Source organism: Giraffa tippelskirchi, chromosome 4 (assembly GCF_054371585.1).
Source record: "Giraffa tippelskirchi isolate mGirTip1 chromosome 4, T2T-mGirTip1v1.2.pri, whole genome shotgun sequence".
NCBI classification, from domain to species: domain Eukaryota; kingdom Metazoa; phylum Chordata; class Mammalia; order Artiodactyla; family Giraffidae; genus Giraffa; species Giraffa tippelskirchi.
In genome coordinates, this window is record NC_137278.1 from 175,854,384 (window position 1) to 175,880,005 (window position 25,622).

Sequence of the window (25,622 nt, forward strand, 5' to 3'; positions counted from 1 at the left end):
CAAACTATCATATATCAGTTCAGTTCAGGCGCTCAGTTGTGTCCGACTCTTTGCGACCCCATGAATCACAGCACGCCAGGCCTCCCTGTCCATCACCAACTCCCGGAGTCCACCCAAACCCATGTCCATCAAGTCGGTTATGCCATCCAACCATCTCATCCTCTGGCGTCCCCTTCTCCTCCCGCCCCCAATCCTACCCAGCATTAGAGTCTTTTCCAATGAGTCAACTCTTCGCATGAGGTGGCCAAAGTATTGGAGTTTCAGCTTCAACATCAGTCCTTCCAGTGAACACCCAGGATTGATCTCTTTTAGGATGGATTGATTGGATCTCCTTGCAGTCCAAGGGACTCTCAAGAGTCTTCTCCAACACCACAGTTCAAAAGCATCAATTCTGCAGTGCTCAGCTTTCTTCACCGTCCAACTCTCACATCCATACATGACCACTGGAAAAACCATAGCCTTGACTAGATGGACTTTTGTTGGCAAAGTAATGTCTCTGCTTTTAAATATGCTATCTAGGTTGGCCATAACCTTCCTTCCAAGGAGTAAGCGTCTTTTAATTTCATGGCTGCAATCACCATCAGCAGTGATTTTGGAGCCCCCCAAAATAAAGTCTGACACTGTTTCCACTGTTTCCCCATCTATTTGCCATGAAGTGATGGGACCAGATGGCATGATCTTAGTTTTCTGAACGTTGAGCTTTAAGCCAACTTTTTCACTCTCCTCTTTCACTTTCATCAAGAGACTCTTTAGTTCTTCTTCACTTTCTGCCATAAGGATGGTGTCATCTGCATATCTGAGGTTATTGATATTTCTCCCAGCAATCTTGATTCCAGCTTGTGTTTCTTCCAGCCCAGCGTTTCTCATGATGTACTCTGCATAGAAGTTAAATAAGCAGGGTGACAATATACAGCCTTGATGTACTCCTTTTCCTATTTGGAACCAGTCTGTTGTTCCATGTCCAGTTCTAACTGTTTCTTCCTGACCGGCATACAGGTTTCTCAAGAGACAGGTCAGATGGTCTGGTATTCCCATCTCTTTCAGAATTTTCCACAGTTTATTGTGATCCACACAGTCAAAGGCTTTGGCATAGTCAATAAAGCAGAAATAGATGTTTTAAATAAAACAGGTAAATAGCAAGACTCTACTGTATTGCACAGGGAACTATATTCAGTATCCTGTGGTAAACCATAATGGGAAAGAAAATGTATATATATATATATGTGTGTGTGTGTGTGTATAACTGAATCACTTTGCTGTATACCAGCCACTAACACAGCATTGTAAATCAACTATAGTTGAATTAAAATGTTTTAAAAAGAATATTGCTTTTAAAGGGACTTGTGTAGGGAACCTAATTCATCTACAGTTATTCCTCTTTATCTTCCATAGACCCCAGGCTGTGCTAAATATAATTTGAGAGAGATTCTGGTTTTCTGTAACCTTTGAATATTTCAGATAGAAAAATTTTTAGTGAAACTAACCACCTCCTGTTAACTTTTTCTAAAACAGGGAGGAAAAATGACAGCTCTGATGTGAAAAGGCATATAACAAGCCTCTTAAAAATTAGTTTTACCTCATTTTTTTCCTCTCTATTTCTAGGTCCAAAGGGCAGTAAAAGCACCCAATCTCTTCAGAGTTCAAACCAAGAACGTGTGGCCACTTGTGAGGATGTTATTCTGACCAAACCAGCAGGGATCATACAATTCCCGAGATATTTTCACAGAACAATTATGAGGTGAGGAAGGAATTTTTATTACAATGAAAGTTTTTGAATGATCACTTGACAAGCAGCAACATTTGTTATCTCTTTAAGGAATTATTTTTCACCTGTTTTCCTTCAAGAATGGACTTTGAGACAGTCCCTGATTTGAGGTCTTCAGTATACAGAACCTGAATGTGAGATTACCCCTGCTGATAAGCTGTACTTTCCCAACAAAAGAGATCACTTGTTAGGTAAAGTGAAAAGCTGAATCTCTATCAGAGAGCTTTGGAGATTGAAATAATGTATGTAAAACCTTCTGGCACATAGTAATACTCAATAAGTGGTTCGTATAATGCCACGGTAAAAAGAGAACTTTCCCTAAATTAAACATTAGAATAAACTTAAAGTGAGAAACAAAAAGTGAAGATTCATATAGTATCAATCCTAAGTAAATGTGTACGATTTGGCGAAATTTAGGGCAAATTGACACAGGAATACTTAGTTAACTCTTATGGATTGCCAATCAGAATTTAGAATAATACATGTGCTTGACCAGCCATTCACATAATGGGTGTACTTGGTTAAAACTTATGACAAATTCAAAAGTATCAGAGAATATTTTTACTGTTATAGTTTAAAATTTTCTTTCATCTAAGCACAAAAGAAGCATAGTTCTTTTGTGGAACAGGTACAGTCAATAACAGTGACTCACTGAGTGATGCATTAAATTCTGAACAAAGTAAATAACAACATATGCTACTGAGAAATCATTTCTAACTTTCTTTCATTGTGCTGTAGCTGCCACTGGAGATTACTAGCCCCTATAAATCATATCATTCGCCTTGATATTATCAACTTCCAGAAGCAACCAATGCCCTTGGCCTGTCAGGGTCACCTGTGGGTTTATGAAGGATTTGGATCAGGCAAAAAATTAATAGGTAACCAATTTCCCATGAAGAACTATGCTATTGATTTTCTTTTGTAAAATATTCTTAGATCATTTTATATTCAGTGTGTGAATTACAGATGACATAAATTAGTCTCTTCTTAAATGTGATATTGAAATAGCCTGTTGCTGTTACTATTTTTTATATTTGTAATTGAAATTAACCTAATACTGCTGCTGTTGCTGCTGCTGCTGCTAAGTCGCTTCAGTCGTGTCCAACTCTGTGCGACCCCACAGACGACAGCCCACCAGGCTCCCCCGTCCCTGGGATTCTCCAGGCAGGAACACTAATACTATGATTAGGTTAAAAACGAAACCCAACTATGTGCTGTTTACTTGCTGCTGCTGCTAAGTCGCGTCAGTCGTGTCCGACTCTGTGCGACCCCATAGACGGCAGCCTACCAGGCTCCCCCGTCCCTGGGATTCTCCAGGCAAGAATACTGGAGTGGGTTGCCATTTCCTCCTCCAGTGTGTGAAAGTGAAGTTGCTCAGTCGTGTCCGACTCTTCGCGACCCCATGGGCTGCAGCCTACCAGGCTCCTCTGTCCATGGGGTTCCCCAGGCAAGAGTACTGGAGTGGGGTGCCATTGCCTTCTCTGGCTGTTTGCTTGAGTCATACCTAGATGAAACTTGGCCAGAAATACTAAAAATAAAGGATGAATAAACAGTCTCAAACAAATGCAGCACAAGAAAACTGAGAGTATAATATTAATCAGACAAAATAATATTCACAGGGAAGGCATTAAATGGCCTTATTAATTAGATAGTAGTCAAAAACCTGATTACAGTGACTTAAATTTATTATTGTGAAAGAAAGAGAAATGCCAAGGCATGCTGATGCACCACCAACTCCACAGTTCAACTCTTTGAAGACTGGAATTATTGCAGTTCTCTTGGCCTTTTCCTAGTGGTTCCATAATGGCTATATCAGTTGTGGCCATTACAGTGGAGAGAAAAGAAAAGGCCCAGGGAAGGGTTATCACCGTGGAGAAAGCAAATACATCTCCAGGAATCCTGTAGCAGATTTAAGTCACTTTGGCCAGATTTTTCACATGCCCACACCTGACTGAGAGCGAGATGACTAGAGAAAAGGGAATTGGAAATACAATTTGGGCTGACTGACCCAAGTTGCTCAGTTAGATAGGATACAGCAGCCTAGAATCTGGAATCTGATGATCCTGGGTCCAATAGATTGCAGTTCTACCACTTGGTAATTCAGTGACTTTGGGAATGTTCCTGAAGCTTTCTCAATTAGTCACTGTCCTCACTGGTAACATGAAGATAACTACCTGTAACTTTTCATGTGATTTAAGCGAAAAAACACAGCATCACTAGCACACACATGTACATGGGTATTACAAATTTCCAATGTGCTTAAGTCAGAGATACAGATGCCTAATGTAACAAGGTGACTCCCAGAGAGAGAGGATGTATAGCATTTTGCTGGCCTTTGTCTCTCTAGGAAGGACCCAGGTGTCAGTGTCCCTTTCCACGTTGGTAGAGTCCTGCCAGAGTTGATAAAACAGCCAATTGCTAAACCACTGTTCTTTTATTCTGTAGGCTTACTTTAACATCCCAGATATAGGTGCATTGACAATCTTTGTGTTTCTACTTAAGGAAATATTAGTAAACATGGAGCTTTTACATAACATCAGAAGGGCATAGCTTTCTGTGGGGAGAGTGCAGCGTCTAGGCTAGTATCTTTGGAAATTATCTACGCTTCTTGCTTTCTTGCCTTACAGAATATGTGTAACTTGTACTGCTTCATGAGGTTACTTTGATAATTAAATGACGGAGTGCGTGTTAATCAATATAAAAGAAACCAAGTACTTGCTGTGTTTGAATTAGAATTACACCTCTAAATTTGTATTTTAAAATTGTGCCGCTTAGAAGAAAAGATTAGGCTATTATTTTCCTATTGTCCCTCCATCAATGGAGTGTTGGAGAACACAAGGTTTGAAAGAACAAAGATATACAGAAAAAAGGGCAAGAGTGCATTAGTTATGTCAGTTATAATTTATAATATTAATGAATGGTATCTCTTGTTCTTATAATTTGTTCTTCACTTAGAATTTGTTCATAAAATATATGTATTATTTCCTATCTTCTTCCACAAAAAGTTTTTTTACTCTATTTCAATTCTTGCAAATAAGACAGCTTCTAGGGGTTAACTCAATTTTTGAGGTCAATAGGTTATTGAATGAATATTTTAAGCATAACCAGCAATGCTATATCCCCAGAATGCACAAATAGTTTAATATTGAAAATGTATTATCTAAAAACTAGGTCAAATTAGGAAAAAAAATGTAAATCAATGATAAAATAATCATATCATTAAAACCATCCCAGTAAAAAGTAGTTAAAAGTTATAATGTAAAACTCACTTCAGTTATAATTAGTCACAAAAACCATGTAGCTAGGAATAACCTTGAAATGTGAGTTTTATTGCACAAATATGAAATTCACACATGCGTGCACATGTTCACACACACACACATATCTGAATAGAGAAAAGTACCACGTTCTAAAACTAGAAGATGAAATTAACATTAATCCACCCCAAATTAATTTAAAAATATAGCAAAATCCCAATGGTAATTGTCTTTGGAGAGCAATGAGGAAATTGATAGTAACTCTAAAGTTTATCCTTAAATAGAACTAGCTGAACATGTTTTTGGGGAAAAAAATGACCAGATGATGAGGTGAATTATCAATATAAAAACATACTTTGAGGTAACCATAATTAAAACAGAGTAGTACTGGTACAAAAAGAGACACACATGAATAGACCAGAAGGGACCCAAGAAACTATAAGGCATTTAAATGTGATAAATTTGGCATTGCAGATCAGGGAGGGAAACATAAATTATATTCTCCATCACCTCATAGAACAGTTGAGTAAAGAGCTAAGCATTTTTCTCAAAGCATTAAATGTTTAAAAAATAAGCAATTATCTTAGTTATGGATGGAGAAGGATTCTCATGTAAAAGCAATTGAAGACAACAGGAAATTATCAATAAATTCCTGTATAACTTAAAACTTCCTTCAACAGAAGCAAAATTAAAAAACAAGTAACAAACTGAGGATTTTAAACTACTCTGAGAAAGGTTTAAGGTAATTAATATAGGGAATGTGTGTAAATCAGTATTAGAAAAGCCCAAATCTGTAAAAAAAAAAAAATTATAACGGCCCAAATATGTTTGATTTAGCGTTGAAAAAATGTCAGGTTAAAACCAGAGTTCCCAAAGCTTTTGAGTCTTTTGTTCATTTTCCTAAAGAATTATGAACTATTGACCCAAGTGATTTTGAAAAAGCAGAAGCACTGGATTAATCCTTAACCTCTTTTGATCGATAAGGAAAGTTAATGAATATTTATATATCAGTTACTATACAGTCTAAATGAAATCTCTCTTTATTTTGTTTCTGTCACAGTGAAGTTAATCCTCTGACCATCTGTTTACTAAGAAGGGCAGTTTTCTTATAATAGTGAAAAGCTTAATAGTTCTAGAATTGTTGAATTGAAACTATGTGTGCATAGCAGACTACCTTTGTTAGAATGTTTGTTTCAGAGAATACTATACATGGTCAGTTAAACTTAGAAATGGTTTGTCTGTCACAGGAAGCAGATTTGAATCATCAACGCTATAATAATTAACCATGACTCAACAATTATAAAGCACAGATGCATTCTTCTAGAATAAAAAGGATCCCTAATATAAAACAATTTAAAAATAGTACAATAAATAATACTTTAACCAACTGATTTTAAAATATAATTCAGAATTACTATTTTCCTAGGGTGGTTCCATGGTAAAGAATTCACCTGCCAAGCAGGAGATATAGATTTGATCTCTGGGGTCAGGAAGATCCCCTGGAGAAGGAAATAGCAACTCACTCCAGTATTCTTGCCTGGGAAATCCCATGGACAGAGGAGCCTGGTGGACTATGGTCCATGGAATCACAAAGAGTTGGACACAACTGAGTGACTAAACAGCATTAGCAGCACAATAATATAAAAATGGACAAGTGATCTGAATGAGCAATTAATAGACAAATACATGTGAGAAAAAACTACTTAGCCTCTTTAAAACATAAATGAAAAAAAATTTACTTATTTAACTGACAGAAATATTTGAAGAATGATTATACTTAGTAAATAAAATGCAGTGTAACAGACATTTTCATGTTGTTGTTTAGGTATAATACATAGTTTCTTTCTGGAGCAAGATAGAGAAATGTTTTTCAAAAGCGGTAAATCTATAACCTTTCATTCAGTGTTTCTATTTTTATCCATACTTATAAGAAATATACTTTACATTTATGTACGAGATATTCATTCAGCTAGTGTTATTTATGATAATGGCCGAAAAAAAAAATCAAAATAGGAAATTGGTTAAGAAAAGTATAGCAAATCCATAGGATAAAATGTTATACCACCACTAAATGAAATATTTTCACCTAACTTTTTTAGAAGACAGGAAAATCCTACTGTAATATTAAGAGAGAAGATTGGAATGAAAAAAATTACATAGTATATGTTATTTTTTTTTAAAAAAAAGCACTGTATGACTAAAGTAAAGGTCTAATAAAAACCATTAGGTGTCATTTCAAGGCTGTCCCTGAATCTTTGAGGAAGTCAGTCCAGGGGTACTTCAGGTTTCTTTTGTTTCTGGGCCTGTCCACTCAAGGACAAAAAGGAATTGAGGTTCCTGGGCCAAGGGCATGCAGAAAAAACCATCCCTTGGACTTCCTTGATAGCTCAGTTGGTAAAGAATCTGCCTGCAATGCAGAAGACCCCGGTTCAATTCCTGGGTTGGGAAGATCCCTTGGAGAAGGGAAAGGCTAACCATTCCAGTATTGTGGCCTGGAGAATTCCATGGACTTATAGTTCATGGTGTTGCAAAGAGTCGGACTTGACTGAGCGACTTTCAGTTTCACTTAAATCTTACACAGTAAACCAATTGGCTTCCCCTGGGATTTGAGTTAGGATAGTATTAAGGATTAGGCACAATAGGATAAATGGGTCCCATAGCTTCATTAATAGCCCTTAGGTCTTGTACAAATCAATAGTCTCCAACAGGTTTAAGAATAGGTAACATCAGAGTATTACATGGTGACTGACAGAGTACCAGTAATAATCCACATGAAACATCTTCACTGCAGGAGAAATTCCTCTCTGGGCTTCTAGCTTTAGGGGATATTGTGTTTTACAGGTATATTCTCATCCAGGTCTTAGCCTGATAACTACTGGTCAAATGTCTTTGTCTAAGCCTGGAACTTCAATGTTCCAAACTTCAGGGTTTACTAGGGCTTCTATCTCAATTGTAGGTTCAGTCTGTAAGTTTTCATTCTCTGTTAAAATCATTTGATGATGAATGAGTTTTCCTTAAGGGCTTCCCCGATGACTCAGCAGGAAAAGAATCTGCCTGCAGGGCGGGATACACAGGACATGCAGTTTCCATTCCTGGATTGGGAAGATTCCCTGGAGGAGGAAATGGCAACCCACTCCAGTGTCCAATGGCAAATTCCTGTGGATGGAGTAGCCTCACAGGCTAGAATCCAAAGGGTTGCAAAGAGTCAGACAAAACTGAGCGACTAAGCACAATGTGACACAAGGTTTCCTTGTCCCTTTAGGAACAGAGCGGCCCCTAACTAGTTTTAATAAATCTCTTCCCGTTAAAGGGACAATCAAGCACAAACAAAAAGTAATGTAAAAGTAGTTGGTCGTTAATGTTACACATAAATTGTTCCAGGAAAGCATACCTTTGTCTTTTTCCTGATATTCCCATTACATATTCTTTATGATTGTTAAGATTTCCAATCCTTTAGGTTAAGACTGAGAAGGTTGCACCAGTGTCTATAAGAAATTCTATCAAGTTGCCTGCTACTTCAGTGACTACCCCAGGCTCAGCATTAATTATATAGATGGTATCTCTAGGCAGAGCCACTTCTGGCCTCAGGCTCCTATATCTTCTGATTGTGAAGCTAAGGGCCCCCATCACTTGCTGGCATCTGAGGTATCCCCTCTGCCCATGCACTGACTGTTGGCAAAGGGTGCATTGATCACAATCTTTCCTCCAGTGTCTCTTCTGTCCACAGAGGGCACAGTGATTTTGTTTGGATACCCATGGGCCTTATGGTCCAACCATGGTCAGATTGGCCCAAAAAACCTGGCCTCTCCTTGGGTGGTCCCTGAGTGGACAAAGCCTTTGTAATCATCTGAGCCTTTTGTTTGTCTCTCTGAAGGCATTCGGCCTTTTTGGCCACATCCCTATTATTGAAAACTGAATAAACCAATTGGAGTAAATCATTCACAGCGGTTTGAGGACCAGCAGTTACCTTTTGAATTTTGTGCCTGATGTCTGGGGCAGACTGGGTTATGAAATGCATAGCCAAAAGGACAAAGGGTCTGTCCCTTGGGGGAAGGGGATCCTCATTTGTATACTTTCTAAAAGTTTCTCTAATCTCTCTTGAAAAACTGCGGGATTTTCATTTGGTCCCTGTTGGACTTGGGTAACTTGAGGTACAGAGAAGGAGTTCTGAAATATGGTGGTGGCCTCTCCTCACCTTTGCATACACGTTCCCTGAGATTTTAGCCTCAGCTGGAGCAGTAGCTCTCTCAGATCTGAGAGCCTCTGTTGACACAATAGCTCCTCCAGGAGGCTAGGGAACAGCTCCCACTGGGCTGGCAGCTACTGCTGGAGCAACAGCTTCTTTCTGTGGGGGGTCTGGTCTTTGCATGGCCCTGTATGCTGGGTCAGCTAAACTGTCCTCTGATTGCTTCCTTAAATGAGCCTTCTGGGTTACACATATATTAGATCCCTTCCATTTACAGTTCCCAAATACAAGGTCATAAAAACTTGAACATATAGTATTTCACTCCATTTTGATTCCCTTCTACAGTATAAATCTAGTTGCAATATAGTATTATAATTTAGAGACCTGTTCAGTGCCCACTTTTCTTGGCTCTCTAACTTATATTGCAGCCAAACCTGGTTACATAGCCTGAGAAGTTTTTTCTTTTTCAAATCTTGATCAATTTTTTTCCAGTCCTGGAGTACATGTCCCAGAGGGTTGTTAGCTGGGATTCATTCAATTTGACCCATCTTAGACCCAAACCTGAGGAGAGGTCTTTGCTTCCTGGGCTATCCAAAAGTTTTGTTCTTGTGCAATTTGATCAAGATTTGCACTTATGATTTTAGATGGCATCCCTTCCAAAGCAGTCTCCCAACCAGATGTTAGTGCCCAAGTAATTGCCACAAAGGAATAGTACAGAAGATGTCCCCAGTGGTGCCAATGATGATTTGGAACTTGTCTGGCTGCAAGTCAGAAATAAAAGGGTTAACATTTGCAAGGGCCTGGAGGGAAGAAAAGAGTGACATCAGGGCCTGGTAGGTCCTCAACTGGCCACTCCTAGTAATTAAGCAAAAGTACTTTGAGTCTTGTAAGCTGGTTCCCTGCCAAATTGAAAGAGAAGAGTGAATTGTTACACCTCGGTGATCATACAGGTCTTTTGGAGTTAAAAGAAAAGATACGGAACAGATAGAGAGCATAGAAGGAAAACCTCAGGGTGAAAGAGAAGAGTAAAAATTGCTAAATCCTGCAATATCATATAGCGATTGTATGTGCACAGCATAGCCATTCCATTGCCTTGTTATGTATCTATGTAGCCAGGGCTCAAACTTGGTCAAAGGAACCCAGACAGTGAAATTTCTTCTTTTTCACATACCATTTCCCTTGTCTCCTGCACCAGCAATAAGATTCTTTCTGTATTTCCATACTACCTTTCCATGGCAACCCATACTGATTGTCATCAGTCCTCCAGTTCTTTAAACATCCATATCATTGTTCCCCTGGCTTGTATCTCAGAACCCAGTCAGAGCCCCAAAGCTCTCGGGGTTGATTGGCCTGACTGAAATGGGCTGTCATCAGTGGAGTGTCCTCCCCAGAACTTCTGACCCGTGGCATCCCATGGCCCTACCAGGACCCAACCCCAGACCTTCTTATCTTACCACAGTCCTGCTCTGGTCACCAGCTGAAACCACTGGGTGGTGTTTCCAGGGCTCTGAAGAGCTCCGGCACCACAGTCCTTTATGTCTCAGCCCAGAAATTAGTTCAGTGAGAGGCAAAGTGATGGATAGGAAGTGATTTAATAGAATAGGACGTTTGTAAGTTTCACAAGTGGGAAGACAAGCATTGCACTGCCCGAGTACTCAGTGGGTTACCTTTTTGTAATCAGAGAAAGAGTGAGGGGAGGGAGATCTTCTTTGTATTTCTTGAGTAGAAAGCAAGTAGAACTTCCATCATCAGCTTCCTGCCCCAGGTAGGGCAGGGAAGTTTACTTCGATTGTCAGAGCACTTGGAAAAATATTTTCAGGTCTCAGTACAATGAGGGCCTTTCACTGTGAAAAGTCATCTTTCCATAAATGATTATTTTTTTGTGTGCACAGAGCCCGTTTTGGTGGTCATTAATTTGATGACATCACTGGGCAGTTTGTAGGCCTTATTTTCTACTATTGTTCTTTTGTTTTGGGGGCATTGTGCAAAGAACATGTCTAGGCCAAAGAACATGTTTTAGGGGTTACTAACTCACTGGACTTACTGAGCAGGATGTAGGTCTCATGCTGCCATTGTTTTGTTGTTTGTGGGCATGTCCCCTGTTTCTGTTGCATGGTTTTGTTGCTAAGTAAGTTAGCCATGACCAATTTAGACAGCATATTAAAAAGCAGAGACATTACTTTGCCAACAAAGGTCCATCTAGTCAAGGCTAAGATCTTTCCAGTAGTCATGTATGGGTGTGAGATTTGGACTGTAAAGAAAGCTGAGCACCGAAGAATTGATGCTTTTGAACTGTGGTGTTGGAGGAGACTGTTGAGAGTTCCTTGGACTGCTAGGAGATCCAACCAGTCCATCCTAAAGGAGATCAGTCCTGGGTGTTCATTGGAAGGATTGATGTTGAAGCTGAAACTCCAATATTTTGGCCACCTGATGCAAAGATCTGACTCATTGGAAAAGACCCTGATGCTAGGAAAGATTGAAGATGGGAGGAGAAGGGGACGAGAGGATGAGATGGTTGGATGGGATCACCGACTCGATGGCCATGAGTTTGAGCAAGCCCAGGGAGTTGGTGACGGATAGGGAAGCCTGGCATGCTGCAGTCCATGGAGTCACAAAAAGTCGGACACGACTGACTGAACTGAACTGAAGTTAGCTTGATTTTATCATTAAGTAAGCCTATCGGACTTTGATGTTAAGCGACTTGTTTTGCTTTATCAGTCAAGCAAGCCGACATTGTTTCAGAATTTTCCTATTACTTTCTTGAGTGATCATTAGTCTTATTGTGGTCTCCCAAAGCCCCCTGTAGTTCCCTCTCTATCTACAGTTCCCTAATGGGGAGCTCACTGTTGTGCTCACTATTTGATCATCCATTCTGTCCCTATCATAGGGAGAAACACACCAATATGTTCAAGTGGATATTTCTAGACTGCAAGGTTATAAGTAATTATTTTTTAAATTGTCCAGATTTTCTCTAGTGAAGGATTACACATTCTGATCATAAAGAAAACCATAAAAATCAGAAGATGAAAGAAAAATATTATATTCTAGAAGTTGAACTAGATTCACAGGATAGCAGTTACAGAGAACTTCACAACAGCAGTCTGGCTATTACCAGTCAGCCTCACAAGAGAGAGAACCATGGGTAAAGATCAGTCTCCATCACCTTTTGAAGGATGCTTTTAGAAATCCAGGGGCAATGGGAGGTTGAGTGAAACCATTACTAATTAGCCCTAGGATTCTGGCTCACAGGAGACCTCTAAGAACTGTTGCCTAAAAAATCTCATTTAGACCAGCTAGCAGTTTTGACTTGTATGCCAATTACTGTACCTTGCCTCTTACTCATTTGGTTGTGCTGTGGATAAATGAAAGTTGTATGCAACAAAAGCTCAAATATACTCCTTTATATATGGTTATTTCAATCTGGTGACAAAGTATATCTTAGTTTCCTGATGACTTAGCCAGACCACGTTACCTTCCTTTACATTATATAGCTTTAAAAGATCTACTGAAGTATTTCAGACATTATGAGAACTGGGTACAATGTCCTAGTTGGTTTAGAACCACTTTCTTAGAACTGCTTACACTCAGAAATTTAGAACATCTCTATTCTAATTGGGTTTTGTTTTGCTTAATTTCCCATTATTAAATTGTTGGTAGTAGATAAATTATAAATTTGTATTAAAAATAGGATTTTTTCCTTTTACTTGGCTCAATAACTTTTGCCTTGATGAATAGTAAGAATGTTGTTTTGTGGTGGGTGGGATTGTTTTGTTGTTTTTTGGCTAGGAAATCTATGTGAAGGAGATTCACCTTCATTAAAGTCTCATGGTCCTCTTATGATGTTGATTTTCACATACAATGCAAGTTTGGCCATGGAAGAATTTTCTTTGAGATATTCTTTTCATATGTCTGGTAAGTCTGTTACTTTTTTCATATTTTTATCTGTATGTTTTTGCTTTATTGTGGTTTATTAGAAAATATGTGTCATAAAATAAAGAAATTTGAATTCATTTCATTTGTAAGCTTTAGAAGAGAAGAAAAAGATAGTATTTAAGGTTGTGACTTCTATAATCTGTGGAGGCATCAAAGTAAACCTTCATAAAGCATAAGATTTATCAGATTTTTCAGTTTTTATTATAGTACCTAATAATTCTGTCTAGTTTTCTGTATACTTGGAATATTATAACAATACAGTAGGAATTTTTTATCCCTAGCCTAAAAGTTTCAAGTAATTTTTCTATATTGAAATTGGTTTCCTTAATGTACTAATATCAAGAGTAATTGATTCCTTTTTTAAAACTTGTTTGATGGATAGTTCATGTATATTTGTTGTAACCAGATTATTGACAAATATGCTTTGCCCAGCATTCCTATAGTTTGGGTGAAGGCACTGATAGCATTATGAAAATTGAGAACTACTGCAAATTATGGAAATTGGGTGTTATGGAGAAAACATTTGCAATTATGCTTAATTCTGAATTAAGCATTAGAGTTGCTCTAATTAAGATTTATCAATTCATACTCATTAAAAATGTTAATTGGAATATAATTGGAGAGTTATTTCTACAAAAAATTTTTACTTTTTTAGTCTGGTAATGTGAGAAATGTTGGATGAAGAAAACGAAGATTTGCATCAAGTTCAAATTATATAAGTGAAAGTGTACCATAGTGAAGTGAAGTGAAGTCGCTCAGTCGTGTCTGACTCTTTGCGACCCCATGGACTGTAGCCTACCAGGCTTCTCCATTCATGGGATTTTCTAGGCAAGAATACTGGAGTGGGTTGCCATTTCCTTCTCCAAGAGATCTTCCCGACCCAGGGATTGAACCCAGGTCTCCCGCATTATAGGCAGACGCTTTTTCCCATTTAAGCCTTTAATTATTCAGATTATCAGCAAACGGTTTTAAACTTAGGCTAGGCCATGTTTAAAGCACCAAGGATTCAGTGATGAGCAAGACAGTCCCTGCCCTAGAAGAGTTGACAGTCTAGTGGGGAGATAGTCAATAAGCTATAAACAGAGAAGGACAGAGAGTGTTGCTTATCATCCAGTTCTACCAGGATTAAGCCACTGCGGTAGCTGATGGACAGTGCACTCTGTGCTTCAGAGAGAGGAAATTAAGGTGATAACAGGATGCTCTGTGCTTTGAACAAGCAGGCCCCTTACATAGCTAGATGTATATTTCAGGAAGAATTTTAATGAGCCCAGATTCCATAATATTTTCATGTAAAAGCACTAAAATCATTAGCTTGAGATCTCTGTTCCCTGTGACTAGCAGTAATCTTCTTTCAAGACATGTGCTTGACTGTCCATACTCCCTAGCCAAAATGACATTTAGACTGGCTTCTCCCCCTGCCTCTTTGGAACAGCTTGTTCAGAGCTACTGATTGGTTGTTTCATGGGTAGAGTCCTCAGTAAGACCCTAAATGAAACAAAACTCACAGCTCTCATGTTGTGCATTTTTGTTTCAGTCAACTAATCAAATAATCTCAGAAAAATATAGAGTGAAAAAACAACTATATTAAGATTTGACAGAGGGATCTTATTTAGTTTGGTAAAGGATGGGCATGGAATTCTGGGAAATCTTTGTTCTGTTGTAGCAAAACACCTTCAAATGTATTTCTAGTCACTCTCTCCCCCTTTACCCTTTCACTTTTTCTTGAATCCATTCCTATAAGGTTTTCTTTCTTACCCTTCCCCAGATGGTGCTCTTGCCAAAGATACCAGTGACCCCAACAAGTTCAGATCCAACAGTTACTTCTCGATCATAACAGCTGCATTTGGCATGGATGACCTCTTCTTCCTTCTGGAATTTCATTTGTCATGGCCTCCAGGAAACCACTGTTACTTGACTCTCCTTTCTTCACTGGTCTCCTTAGAGTCTTTTGGCTGGTTGCTCCTCATTTTGTCTACCATTAAAAGTTGAGGTGTGCCGGGACCCAGTTCTTGACTTTGTTTTCTTCTTTACCTACACTCACTCTTAAGTGATCTCACCCAATCCCTAGTTTTTAATACCATCTTTACACAGATAACACTCAAAGTATATCTCCAGTCTCAACTTCTTATTTGAACTCCAGGACTATATGTCCAATTGCCTCCCTCTTCATTTGGGCATCTAATTGCATCTCAAATTTAACATGACCAAAATGCAACTCTTGATTTCCTACCTCTGTTTCCAAATCCTTCTTCCACCAGTCTTCCCCACCTCAGTAGATGGCAACTACAGTTTACTAATTAAGTGTTTAAGCTGTTATATTGTTCATCCTTGACTTTTCTTCTCACATCTGTCATCAGATTTAGTTCATCTGTGGACCTGCAGGAAAATTAATCTAGAATCCAGCTACCTCTCACCAATTGCACCATAACATTCTGATACAAGCCTTTGCTTAGTCTGTTTTACTCTTAACAGCCAGAAAGATCATTTTTAAAATATTTAAAAAATTTTTGTTTAATTATTTGATTGTGCTGGGTCTTCTTTGCTGTGTGGACTTTTCTCTGGTTGTGACAAGTAGGGGCTCCTGTCTGGCTGTAGTGTGTGGGCTTCTCATTGCAGTGGCTTCTCTTATTGCAGAGCACAGGCTCTAGGCAAGGGGTCTTCAGTAGTTGTGGTATCTGGGCTAAGTAGTTGAAGCTCTGGGGCTCTAGAGCACAGTAGTTGTGGCACACAGGCTTAGTTGCTCCTCAGCATGTGGGATCTTCCCAGACCAGGGACCTGTCTCCTGCATTGGCAGCCAGATCCTTTACCACTGAGCCACCAGGGAGGCCCCAAAATACTCATTTTAAAATGAATAATTCACATCATGTTATTCCTCTGTTTAAAACCTTTCAATGTTTTCCCAGCTCACTCTTAGTCGGCCTTACAGTGACCTATGAGATTCTGTATGATCTGGCTGTTGGCTACCTCCTTGACTACCTCTCCGATCATTTTCCCCAACCACACCGGCCTTTCTGCTGTTGCTCAGCCACACCAAGCATGCCCCTCTGCTGTTCTCTCCAAACCGTACAACCATGTCTACAAATAGATGATGCTCAATAACTGTTTGAATAAAGGAGATGACATCCTAGCTGGGGTAGATTAGTGAATAGACAGTAAGATAGTAGCTCCTTACCTAGTAAATGAGTAAGAAATACATCTGTCTAGCTTATGAAAATCCCTTTGGCTGAGAGCTAAAGAATGAGTAGGACTCAACTAAGCAGACTTTCTACACGTGTTCAATTTCTGTTTTCAGATAAACATAAACAACCTTTAGCGCAGACATTTTTCCAACAACAGCAGAAATGTTATAGGTTCACCCTGTGTGTGAAGTTGGTTAAAAATCTGGTTCATCCGGCTTTCCCTGGTGCCTCAGTAATAAAGAATTTGCCTGCCAATGCAGGAGATGTAAGTTTGGTCCCTGATCTGGGAAGATCCCACATAGCGTGGAGCAGCTAAGCCTGTATACCACAACTATTGAGCTGTGCTCTAGAGCCCAGGAGCCACAACTACTGAGCCCACAGGCCACAGCCACTGAAACCTGAGCCCTAGAGCCCATGCTTTGCAACAGGAGAAGCCACCACAATGAGAAGCCCATGAACTACCCCTAGACAAAAGCCCACGCAGCAACAAAGACCCAGCATAGCCAAAAATAAATAAATAAATACTTTTTAAAAGGTCTGACTCACCATTCATACTCATGAGATTACAAATCAAAATATATCAATGGAAACTGTAATATTAATATCTATGTGAGTAACAAATATAAAACCATTAAAACGTATGTGTAACATTTAGTCTTATGGAAAAATATTCACAATTGGAGGAAGTTACAATGATGAAAGTGAAATACAGTTTAAAAAATATATATACTATAGCTTAGGGAAAAGCAGGATTTACATTAAAATAAGAGTGTTGGTTTCTTGTAGGATGGGATTACAGGAGACTTTATTTCCCTTTTTGAAATCTGTCCTTTGGAAATTTTCTCCAATGTAAGTGTATCTCTTAAAAGAATAAAAAATATAAAGTATTAATTAGGATATATTGACCTTGAGAATTCTCTTACTCTAGGTTCCATGAGAGGGAACATTAAAGTTAATGGTAAAGAGGATAAAGGAGGTAAGGAATTGGCTTTGTTGATCTGCCTTTGTTTACCTAATATTATAGAAATAGAGTGAGGATTTTCCTTCTGCTAAACGCTGTTTAGGAATAAGTATTCTCTGGCTGCTATCAAAGACTTCTAAGTGTTGTATCCTTATTCTATTTGCTTTATAATGAGATATGAACTTATATTAATTTTCTGCGTGTCAAACTTTGGAAGTAGTGGAGACCTAGGGCAGATCAGGGAGTAGAGAGTAAGAAGGTAGCACCTTATCTGATTACTGTGTAGGAAATACATGTTTTGTTTATGAGAATCCCCTATTTTAATTCTGTTATTCATTAACATTCTTTCCATATACTTTATGTCCTCTGGATTGTGCTTGGACACCCTCCACCCTCTCTTTTTGCTGGGCCATTGCATAGTTAACTAAAATGACAAGATTATTGATGAAGTAAATCAGTTTGGGGGTGGCATTAATTTTAGATTGAATAATGCCTAGAGCATTTGCAGTAAATCCAAAATGTCATTAAATTCCTCAGTTCTCTTCTTGGTGTAGTAACTTCTTGGCCCTTGTGAACCTTAATATCCTGATTTCAACTATCTGAGAGTGATCCAAATATCCTTACCAAATAAATGATTATAATTTTTAGTATAGGCTGAATTTTAGAAGTATATAATTTACTCAGGGATTTAGAAGATTGGGTGCTAAAGATGAGCAGCAAAGCTACATCACAATGAATATATGGGTGACTTAGTGGTTCATAGTTTGTGAGTTAAAGTCAAAGAACTTTGTCTTCTTTTGGGAAGGTCAGTTTCTCAAAACAAAAGTCATTTATACCCTGTGTCACCATATATAAGGAGTAAAGAAACAGTAATATAACTTAAAAGAAGTACACTGCTGTTTAAGGTTTTAATGACCTGTTCTAGACATTAAAACCAGATCCAAAAAGTAGTAACTCAGCTCCTTGACTATTGATACAATGTTTTTTTTCTTTTTGCCTCAAGGGTGTCCAATATTGGATCTGATTGCAGTTAGTTCTTTTGAGATCACATCTCCCAATTATCCTAACGTTTATCCTAATATGCTGAACTGCACTTGGACTTTTTATTCTATGTCTGGAAATAAAATGAAGGCATTGATTAAAGATTTTATAATGGAAGAATCTTGGAACTGTGAATGGGATTATTTCAATATTTATGATGGACCAGATCAGCAGTCAAGATTACTTGGTAAACTGAACCTTCTTAAATGTACTATGTTGAATAGCATTCATATGAGCATTTATATAATTATATATGTGGCAAACATGATCTACATTTGCCTTGGGAGCAATATCATTTGCTGTCAGAGACTTTCCATCAGATCTTTCATCAGAATCCTGAATATTATTGAACACAATGGGATGAGCATAAGACCACACTCACTGGCTCTTCACCTTTAATTCCAGCTTTTCTTGATTGCAGTGATTCCTGTCTCATTTTATCATCAGAAAGCACACTAATTTTGTTTTTCTCAGGAAGTCGTGTATTTGAAGAGTTTCTATTGCCTAAAATGTATTTTTAGGCAGATTTTGAAAATTTGTTTACTCAGATTTTATCCTCACAATAAAGGTAGCTCTCTTTAGATCCAAGGTAAATTACAAAAAAAAAAAAAAGGCCAATTAACTTGAATAATCTTTAGAGATTTATTGACCACATGATGTCTACTGTGTTTGAATGTCAGACAATGTCCTGTTCTGAGACTGACTCATAGAGGGAACATTTCCAAAGATTTTGTAATTCAATATTGTATCCCATTCTCTAATTTCCAACCAGTTCTGCCAATCAGGATGTCATTACAATCCACCTATCACAAAGGATAAGAGAAGAGGTTTGATGCTATCTTTTGGCAAGGACCTTAACCACTCTTGTGATATTCTAGGATTTATAACACCAATAAGCTTAACAATGTACTTTGAAATTCCAAAGCTACTTAAATTTTTTCTTATCAGTGAGTTTGTTTCCTGCCAAGGATTCTAGAGCAATTAGAATATAGAGGTGGTGGAGACACAAAATATCGAGCTAGTAGTTCTCCATAAGATTAATATGAATCGTCTATGGTATCAGATCCAGAATTATCTGGTATAATTCTCCAGAATCCCTTTCAACCTAAGACCCTTGGGATACACCTGGAATTGAACAAGTTGGATTTATTACTCACTGTGGAAAAGGAAAACACATAGCCTTGAAAACCATGGAGTGGTAATAGGATGGTAGAAAGGACCTATTACAGGATTTGGGTTTTGAATGAGTAATTTTAGAGAAGGTCTGGGGAAGTGGACTTTCTTCAAAATTACCTATTCAGAGCCCAAATTCTAAGTTCTAGGGAAGTGGAAGGGCTTACCAGGTGGTGCAGTGGTAAAGAATCTGCCTGCCAATGCAGGAGATGCAGGTTCAATTGGGAAGGCCAGGAAGATCCCCTGGAGAAGGAAATGGCGACTCACTCACTCCAGTATTCTTCCCTGAGAAATTCCATGGACAGAGGAGCCTGGTGGGCTACAGTCCATGGCGTTGCAAAGAATCAGACATGACTGAGCACACACACATTAAGGAAGTGAAATTTGCTCTAGATTGCTTGCAGGAAGTGGGTGAGGAAGTGGGTGAGAAATTGGGGAAAATTTATGATTGGGTATCTAGGCATGACTAGAGTACAGGTAAAACTGTAATTGGTAAAGAAGTAGCAAGTCTTCATTTTAGCTGAGAGGTCAGTGTTTGGTGTTTTGTTGGTTACAGATAACCTTGTTTTTCTCTCATCACAGATTCAGAGATGGTCTGATGTTGGTGTCCTGTGAGATTGTTTGTATCTAACAGGAGACCCTGATTCAGTTGTGAGTGCTGGGCCAGTTTCTGACATCTGTCAGGGCCACTTTCCTATTTCTCACTCTACTATTTTTCAACCTGGCAACATTATTTGTCTTTAAAAGTTATGATTAATCAAAAATTCATGGATCAAAAGATTAAAAATGTGACAACTCGTATTTCTATAATTTGCTTATACAATTCTATATAAAAGTGAGGCCACTACCATCAGTTTGCTAGTTTACATAGTTTTATTTCATATAATTTTATATACTTACAATAGTTTTAGTTCAGTGAAATATGCAATTTTATAAGCATTGTTAAACTGTTGAACATTGAACCCTATTGCTATTCTCCCATCTGGTGAGAAGAGCTAGCCTAAATATGGTTCCACATTGTCTATATTGTCTCAGTTATCTTTTCTTACTAAATCTTTTTTCTCACCTAAAGAGAATTCATTAGTTTTTAGCTACTTTTTAATTATTTCTGAGAATGTAGATGGAATGGTATACAGACTCCAGATTGGTTTCATTGCAATGGTTTTACAATATATTAATGAAAATAATTAGCAAAATTAAGGTTCATCTGGTCTTCATTCTTTCATTTACCCCATAAAGGTAAGACATCAGTAACTAGTTAACACCGTATTAAATATACATGTCAGATTCATTCATGACTGAGCATTTTCTAATGTGTTAGACATCTTAAAGACACAATGGTGAACAGTTCAGAAGTGATCATTGCCACCTTCTTTTGAAAAGACATAATAAATTAAAAAAAACTAATAATAGTATTTAACGATAAATATTGTCAACATGTGTGCTGTGCTTAGCTGCTCAGTCATGTCTGACTCTTTGTGACCCCATGGACCGTAGCCTGCCAGGCTCCTCTGTCCATGGGGATTCTCTAGGCAAGAATACTGGATTGGGTTGCCATGCCCTCTTCCAAGGGATCTTCCCATCCCAGGGATTGAACCCAGGTCTCCTGCATTGCAGGTGGATTCTTAACCATCTGAGCCACCAGAGAAGCCCAAGAATGCTGGATTAGGTAGCCTATCCCTTCTCCAGTGGATCTTCCCGACTTAGGAATCATACCGGGGTCTCTTGCATTGCAGGTGGATTCTTTACCAGCTGAGGTACCAGGGAAACCCTATGTCAAGATAGTCTGAAGGAAATTAGTTGCAGTAGTAGTATGGAATAATAGTGGGCACACAGTTGCTTTAGTTAAGATGGTCATGGAAGGCCTCATTGAAAGGATGCATTTGAGATCCAAAGAATGACAAGGAAACAGTCAGGCAAAGCCAAGATAGCATTTGCAAAAGTCTCTAGTACCTCAGGTCTGACCTTACCTTCTACCACTCTCCTTCACCCAAAACCAGGCACACTGGCTTCTTTATTCTTCCTTGTACTAGCTGAGAATATTCTTGCTTGGCCCCAACATGACTTCAAGATTCACTTCCTTAGTTTGTTCAGGTATCTGTCCAGATATTACATCACCTAAATAACCCTCTTACACTTTTCCTTCTTGACGTTAATCATGACCTGGCAGCATGTATATTTATTTCTTTAGAATCCGTTTCCCTCCACCAGAATGAAAATATCCTGATAACAGAACTTAGTCTCCTGTTCACTGCTTTATCTCCAATGTCTAAAAGTACTACCTAAAAATAAATATTTGATGAAAAAATAAATGAGAAAAAGGCCTTGAATGTGGGAATACCTTGGTAACTTGGGGAACTGTCAAAGATCAGAGTGGCTAGAGACTGAGTGAGGACAGTTGGAATGAGGTGAGGTTGTAGAAGATGAAGGTTTTGCTCTCAGGTCATGCAGCTCAGGTTATGCTAATGAGTGGACTTTATTCCCATCCAGTGGGAGGTCATTAAAGGTTTTAGACAAGGAACTAATTTGAGAGCTGCTGTGGCTGCCATGTTGGGAATGGATTTTAGAGTGACAAGTGAATTATTTAAAAAAAAAAAACTTTTTATTGTGTATTGCAGGACAACATATTAATGATATTGTGACAGTTTCAAGTGAACAGTGAAGGGACTCAGCCATATATATGTGTGCTTAGTCGCTCAGTCGTGTCCGACTCTTGCGACCCCATAGACTGTAACCTGCCAGGCTCCTGTGTCCATGGGATTTTCCAGGCAAGAATACTGGAGTGGATTCCCATTTCCTTCTCCAGTGGACCTTCCCAACCCAGGAATCGAACCCAGGTCTCCTGCATTGCAGGCAGATGCTTTACTGACTGAGCTACATGGGAAGCCCAACCATACATATACATGTATCCATTCTCCCCCAGACACCCTTACCATCCAGGCTGCATAACAATGAGCAGAGTTCCATGTGATACACAGTAGGTCCTTGTTGGTTATCCGTTTTAAATATATCTGTGTGTACATGTCCATCCCAAACTCCCTAACTATCCCTTCCCCCCTTGTCAGGGTGAATTACACCTGCAGTTATGAGGCTATTATGATAATCTAGACCTATGCTGTCTAACCCATGTTGTTATTTAAATTCAAATTTTAAAATGAAATGGAATGTAGTATTAGCCACACTTCAAGTGCTCAACTGCTACATGTAGTGAACGATTACTATACTGGACAGCACTCATATTGAACTTCCCATCATTGCAGAATGTTCTTTTAGTACTGTTTAGGTAATAGGTAATGTTGCCTTGCAAGAGGATGGCAACAAGGGAATCCAGGTAAAATGGACAGATCTGGAGAACCGATAGGCTTTCTTGATGGAATAAATGTGAAATTAGATCTGCAGATCAAGGATGGCTCCTGTTTATAGTAGGAAGTTTTCAGAGGTGGTGGCATTTACAGAGATTTACAGAGATGGGAAATACTAGAGGGAGAAATGGATTTGTGGTGAAAGATCTATTTGGGTTATGTTAAATTTTTAATGCCATGACACATCTAAGGTTGAGTTGGCGGTAGGGAGCTAGATGTAGAACTCCTGAAGTTTGGACTTATGATATAGATTTGAGAATTATCAGCTTCTCATAAATTTCCTTTAGTTATTCTTTCTCTGACATAATCAATCTCCTCTATCATTCTCATCAGTTTCAAACATATTCTATTATTACCCATAATTAAAATCAAAATAGAACAAGAAAGTTAGCTGTTGCCCCATTTCTCTGCTTCCCTTTACAGTAAAATCACTCAATTTCTTAGAGGGTGATGGATATACATAGTTTATGGGATTATGGGTAAGAAGTCATGGAGAGATCAATTATAGCAAGGGAATACTAATAGATTAGAATACATAAAAGTGGTAATTTGGGAAGCAGAAAGTTTGAAATCAAATTTCAAAAGTCTCAAATGATTCCAAAATTTCAAAGCAGTGTTGTTAGTAAAGAATTATGACAAAAGAGATAAGGTCCCTTGTGTGGTTAAATTTAGTGTTGGCACTGAGCTGGCATTCACTAACTTGGTCTCACGAGTCTTCGTTGTAAATATCCAGTCTGTCTGGTTGTTGCCCCTGACATACTGGTTATGAAATAGCATCTTTGGTCAAGCAACAATTTTAAGGAACGTTAACAAATTGGAACACATCCAGAGAACATAATGACCAGGATGCTGAAGGGTGTGGACCCCTGGGAATGTTTATCTTAGAGAAGAGAGAAGACAGAAGGATCACAATTTCTTCTTTTCAAGTATTTATGGAATTTCCATAGACTCTCAGCCATGTATAAAACTTGTTCTGCCTAATAATATCTAATAGTTACTGAATGTTTACCATTATTCTTGCATAGTCCTGAGAGCTTATAACTCAATCTTCTTAACAGTCCTATGCAGACAGGTTGTGTTATCCTCATTTTCAATATAAGGAAACACAAAAATGCTGAGTAACTTGCCTCCAGTAACATAATTAATAAGTAGAGAAAGCTGGTTTAAAGCCCAGGCACTCTGATTCAAACATTTATATCCTTGGCCACTCCATTTACCATATGGCTGTCATTACACAGATGCCTTTGATTCAACATAAGGAAGAACTGTCAAGCAATTAGAACTGTTTAAAAAGAGAAAATAAATGCTCATAAGTTCCACATAATATCTTCAAATCCAGCTAACATAAGTCCAAGGTTATTTTAGAAGGAACTCAGTGCTAGATGAAAGATTAAACTAAATTATCACCAAGATTCTGTATTTAACCTAGTTCTTTACTTCTCATTCAGCTACCCATCTCAAACCTACACATTTTGTAAATGTGTTATCTGTATTTCTGCCTAAGCCATTAACAGCAATACTGTACTTGGCAGAACCGAGGGTGGAACTATTTTCATACCCATCAGATCTTCCCTTCAGGTTAACATTGTATGGTTATTTAATCAGCTGTGAAGCTCCCTAGTCATATAATTATCCACTTACACTTTATATCTGTTCACAGGGACATCATAAGGTACTTTATTATGTGCTCCACTGAAATCAAAATTCATTAAGTTTATCTCGTTCCCCGTAGCCACCATCTAATTAGCTCTTCCCCCAAATTAAATTAGGTTAATTTAATATGGCATGTTGAGGATCCCATGATAGTTGCTCATGACCCTGATTCCTTCTTAAAGTGTTCAAAAACCACCTAATAATTTGCTATAAAATTCTGCTGAGGTTTTTTTACTTAGTAAATGTTTATAATGCTTCATAAATATAACTTTATATAATCCTGTATTTTTTTTAATCTAAATTATACAGATGAGAAAATTGTGGCAGAGAGGTTAAATAATTTGCCTAGGACCACATAGCTAATGCAAATAGACCAGACTAGCAGTTTGACTTTGGAATCTGAGCCTGTAAGGACTAAGCTACACTACTTCACTGATATAAGACTTTGCAAATCCTTTAGCTTCTTTGTTTTTCTCTGTCTCCTACCCTTCCCCCTCTGCCAACTCTCAACCTCCTTTTTGAAAAGCAGAGTAACATTTTCCCATTTCCATTATGTTAAAACTTCCAGAGTGTTAGTTGACTTTATTCAGATTGCCTTTATTTGACATGGTGCCTCCCCAAAGCTACCACCACATCTAGTTCACCAAACAGATTCTTCAAGGATAAGAATGATGTAGAGATTAACTTTCTCCTATTCCCCATCTCTTTCTCAGATTCCTCAAAAAATATTATCTTTAAGACAAATCAATAGTGTATCATTGTTTTAGTTTGAGAGAATCTCAGTTACAGCTTGTACAGATAGATTATAGCAAATTTCCTGTCACTTATCAGGGCGATCTTTGTGACAACTTTTGTGTTTCTTTATTAGGAAAGGATCATCATTAGTCTGTATTTGTGCAGCCTACATGTCTTAGATTTAGCTACTATAATAAAAATGCCATAGTTTGGGTAGCTTAAAAAACAAGTATTTATTTCTCACAGTTATGAAGACTAGAAGTTCAAGATTTGCTGTCTGGTGAGGGTTTGCTTACTGGTTCATAGCTGTCTTCTTGCTATTTCCCCATAAGACAGAAAAAGGGGCTAGAGAGCTCTCTGGGTTCTCTTTTATAAGG

General features: G+C 38.2%; 1 protein-coding gene across 1 annotated transcript in view; it reads left to right on the top strand.

Annotated features, from left to right (window-relative positions):
- Nucleotides 1-25,622, top strand: part of OVCH1 (ovochymase 1) — an 85,258-nt gene that overhangs the window by 47,218 nt on the left and 12,418 nt on the right. The window contains exons 17-21 of the mRNA XM_081591658.1: nt 1,603-1,738; nt 2,504-2,643; nt 12,995-13,120; nt 17,249-17,296; nt 18,285-18,509. Coding sequence (XP_081447784.1) covers nt 1,603-1,738; nt 2,504-2,643; nt 12,995-13,120; nt 17,249-17,296; nt 18,285-18,509 — 675 coding nt within the window. The remainder of the gene's footprint in view (nt 1-1,602; nt 1,739-2,503; nt 2,644-12,994; nt 13,121-17,248; nt 17,297-18,284; nt 18,510-25,622) is intronic.